The sequence below is a fragment of the Oncorhynchus mykiss genome, chromosome 9 (assembly GCF_013265735.2).
Source record: "Oncorhynchus mykiss isolate Arlee chromosome 9, USDA_OmykA_1.1, whole genome shotgun sequence".
Lineage (NCBI taxonomy): Eukaryota > Metazoa > Chordata > Actinopteri > Salmoniformes > Salmonidae > Oncorhynchus > Oncorhynchus mykiss.
In genome coordinates this window covers 41,125,509-41,128,043 of record NC_048573.1, presented here as the reverse complement: position 1 = coordinate 41,128,043, position 2,535 = coordinate 41,125,509, and the positions used below count along the sequence as shown (strand labels likewise).

Genomic DNA, 2,535 nt, shown 5'->3' with positions numbered 1-2,535 from the left:
CTCCCCAAATACATGTGTGCCAAGTTTGTAGCTTCATACCCAATAAGACTCAAGGCTGTAATCTCTGCCAAAGGTGCTTCAACAAAGTACTGAGTAAAGAGTCTGAATATTTATGTAAATGTGATTCACTTTCATAAATTGCTTTGTCATTATGGGGTATGGTGTGTAGATTGAGAGGGGGGGGGGGGGGACAATTTAATATATTTTAGAATAAGGCTGTAATGTAACATTATGTGGAAAAAGTCAAGGGGTCTGAATACTTTCCAAAGGCACTGAATACCTAATATATTATCTGACATGACTGTCACAGTTTTTTTTAAATCGTTCATGTTATTGTTAGCAGGCGATACATTAGGTCAGCATTATAGAGACTGTGAAAGGGTTCGACTGTAGTCTATAAATTATTCAAAAGCTGAGCATTTTAGTATGGGGAGATGAAGAGCAATAGAGTTGTGTGTGTATTTGGTGGGGGAGAGAGAGAAAGACGGAGAGAGAGAGAGAGAGACGGGAAATAAGATGAAAGGCCCCGCACAGCAGTTGTCTTATTACCAGTTATTAAAGTAGGTTTTCCTGGAGCAGTGAAAAAAAGAGAAGGAGTGTGTGTGTGTGTGTGTGTGGCTGGTGCAATGATTTGGGATCTCTTCCCCCTCCTCCTCCTTGCCTATACAGAGGAGGACTGAAAGAGGGAGAGGGAGCGAGAGAGAAAGAGAGCGAGATTAGAGTACAGTGAGAGAGAAATCAACACTCAACGGAGGGGAGAAACCCAAGAGACGAGAGTGAGAAGAGACAGAGCGAGAGATACAGGAGACAAGTCACATGAAGAGAAGAGAGGAGACACATCTCTGTAGCTGTCGAGCTGAAGCCAAGTGGGAGTAGTGTGTTTCGTTGGACTAAATCTCTTTGCTTTTCAGAGACACAAGTGAGTGTGTGTCCTGCTGGTGCCTAACTCGTGAAGTGTGTGTGCTATATGCTCGGGACTTTGAGTGTGTGCGTGTGTGAGACCATGTGGAGGTTCGCGACCTTGTTCCTTCTAGCCCACCTGGGGCGCAATCTGACAGGGGCATGGAGAGCCTCCCTGCCGCGCCTGCAGTTCACTCACTCAGGTAAGACAGAACCCCTCTCTTGTTAGTGTGCATTTCTGCTCGCATTTCTCCTGTCTGCCCACACATTGTGTTATCTATTAATGGTATTATCTAGTTCAACGTCTGTCCCTCTCACTGCTTTCCTCGTTCCAGGACACTTTCTTACACAGTGAGGGATCAGCTACAGTGCAGGAGAGAATGGGATGTTTGTGTGATGATGTATGCGTATGATTGACGGAGTGCAATTATTGTACGAAGATGATGTGTGTCATCGAAGGGGCTGGCTTTAAAAAAAAATAATTAAGGAATGATTATGACAGTGTATTTGTCTGTCTTCTAATAGAGAGGTATGTTAAGATCTTTAGTCTGTGCTAATGTAAGTATTGAGAGATATTTGAGCTGCTCCATCTGCTCATGTCTGAGAATGCAACAATCCCGAACCCCCAGTTAGGAGTGATAGTCTAATCAGTCGTATGTGAGTTACATATAACAATTCGATTCAAGGCTGAAAGTACGTGACCTAGAAAGTCTAAAGGGAACTTGTGCACAGGGAGAAGCTAGTTGGATTTAGTTAGTTCGGTCAGAGCGAAGGTGTCGGAACACAGACAGACGTTTCATTTCCTGCATCACTTCTGCTTTGCGGGACTCCATTTCAGTGCTACATCTGGCTGCTTTCGAACATGAGCGTCACAACGCGGAGTTCAATATCAGAGGTACGGAAGAAAGAAAGTCCAGAATCTTAAAAAAGGACTGGAAACTCTTTTGGACCTCGCTATACGTCTGAATTCCTTTATTGCCCTTTAACCTCTGCCCTTCACGGGTCAGATTCACCACTAGGTCCTGATTCCAGATCAGATCCTGGAGGTCCACGCGTGAGGGAGCTGGTCTTAACCCCACCATGACTGATTACCCAATCAGCTTGGCCGCCTGGTCCCTCTCTCTCTCTCTCTCTCTCTCTCTCTCTCTCTCTCTCTCTCTCTCCAACCCAGCTTGCCTTAATGACTAAATGATACCAGTTATTCAATCAAACTCTGCGTCGGGCCAGCCAGCACTGGACTAAACTGCCTGCTACCCCCCAAATCCTAACGGCTCAATTATTCCAGTCACTTGTCGACTCCAGCCCTTATTTCCCAAATGATAAATGACAGCTGGGGATTGGGTTCTTGCCTCCCACACACAAAAATTACATTTTACTGCTGCGAATGATGTGAAATGTATAGCGGCACATATAAAAGCCTAATGAAGCAATGCCAGCTGTTAAGCCATGTAGAATGATAGGGAACCCCACACAAGCCGGGTTATAGAGTTGCCGTTTGATGAAGCTCGCCTTGCCCCGGCTGCCTTTAACAGTTCACCTTCTCCTCTCATGACCCGTGAGGATGCATCATTACCCTGTACAGTGATTGGAGAGGCGGCCATGTTGGGAAGGTCATTTGTGACATAAGTTGGAAGT

The 2,535-nt window shown here is 45.4% G+C and overlaps 1 protein-coding gene across 1 annotated transcript in view; it reads left to right on the top strand.

Annotated features, from left to right (window-relative positions):
- The first annotated feature begins 672 nt into the window (after window positions 1–672).
- The window catches only part of sema3h (sema domain, immunoglobulin domain (Ig), short basic domain, secreted, (semaphorin) 3H), a 28,632-nt gene continuing 26,769 nt past the window's right edge, over window positions 673–2,535 (top strand). The window contains exon 1 of the mRNA XM_021615700.2: window positions 673–1,103. Within this exon, the coding sequence (XP_021471375.2) occupies window positions 968–1,103 (136 nt within the window). The 5' untranslated portion in view covers window positions 673–967. The remainder of the gene's footprint in view (window positions 1,104–2,535) is intronic.